Source organism: Echinops telfairi, unplaced genomic scaffold (assembly GCF_000313985.2).
Source record: "Echinops telfairi isolate 266 unplaced genomic scaffold, ASM31398v2 ScPeMD7_27;HRSCAF=92, whole genome shotgun sequence".
Lineage (NCBI taxonomy): Eukaryota > Metazoa > Chordata > Mammalia > Afrosoricida > Tenrecidae > Echinops > Echinops telfairi.
The window spans coordinates 5,388,064-5,389,188 of record NW_022103924.1 but is presented as its reverse complement, the minus strand read 5'-3'; the positions used below and the strand labels follow the sequence as shown (position 1 = coordinate 5,389,188).

At 46.3% G+C, this 1,125-nt stretch overlaps 1 protein-coding gene across 1 annotated transcript in view; it reads left to right on the top strand.

Annotated features, from left to right (window-relative positions):
- Nucleotides 1-642: 642 nt before the first annotated feature.
- LOC101648524 (S-adenosylmethionine synthase-like) overlaps nucleotides 643-1,125 on the top strand; it is a 51,491-nt gene continuing 51,008 nt past the window's right edge. The window contains exon 1 of the mRNA XM_045289428.1: nucleotides 643-1,119. Within this exon, the coding sequence (XP_045145363.1) occupies nucleotides 643-1,119 (477 nt within the window). The remainder of the gene's footprint in view (nucleotides 1,120-1,125) is intronic.

The following is a 1,125-nucleotide window of genomic DNA, read 5'->3' as shown; positions in this document are numbered from 1 at the left end:
TGGTGGAGAACATCCATTTGGTGGGCAGATTCACTGTCTAGTCTCCATCAGGACAGCTGGTCAACTTTGCCAGTGGCTTCCCAGTGGATTCCATTATTGCAAAGGGTGAAGGATTGCTCTGTGTTCTCTATTTCCCCCTTCTCAGAGTTGTCTTAGTAGTTACCCTATCTCTGACCTACCATTACATTTATGTGTGTATGATATGGAGGCTGGGGGCAGAGGAAGAATGCAAATACCTTGGCATCTAGTTTATAGCCTTTGGAAGCATGGCTGAATCTGATAAGAAGAATTGTACCTTACCCACAAATCATGGATTTAGAGTTGCATTTTTGGGGGTGAGTGGGGGGAGACCCAAACCAAACTAAACCCTTTGCCTTTCAGCTTATTTCAACTCATGACAAGCCCATATGTCACAGAGTAGAACTCCATAGGGTTTTCTTTGCTGTAATCTTTCTTCTGCAGCACTGCTGGTGTGTTGAATCTTCAACCTTTAGGTTAATAGTTGAGCACAAACCATTTGCATCATCTAGGGAACTTGGGAAGAAAGAGTCCTAAAGAAATGTATTGGGGTATCTGGTCCCCCCGGCTCCGCCTCTGCCTTGCTGCAGCCCTTCTTCTTTAGCTCCACGTTCACTCATCACCATGAGCGCGCAGGTCTCCAGCTCCTACAAGGAGGGCACCTTCCTGTTCACCTCGGAGTCTGTGGGGGAAGGACACCCAGATAAGATTTGTGACCAGATCAGTGATGCTGTTCTTGATGCCCACCTTCAGCAGGACCCTGATGCCAAAGTGGCTTGTGAAACTGTTATTATTAACACTGGACTGGTTATTCTTGCTGGGAAAATTACATCCAGAGCTGCCATTGACTACCAGAAAGTAGTTCATGATACCATCAAGCACATTGGCTATGATGATTTTTCCAAAGGATTTGACTACAAGTCTTGTGCTGTTCAGGTGGCTTTGGAACAACAGTCACCAGATATTGCTCAAGGGGGTCACCTTGACCTGAATGAGAAGGAGGTTGGTGCAGGAGACTACCAGGGCATGGTGTTTGGTTATGCCACTGACGAAACTGAAGAATGTATGCCTTTAACCCTTGTCTTAGCCCACCAGCTCAATGCCAAA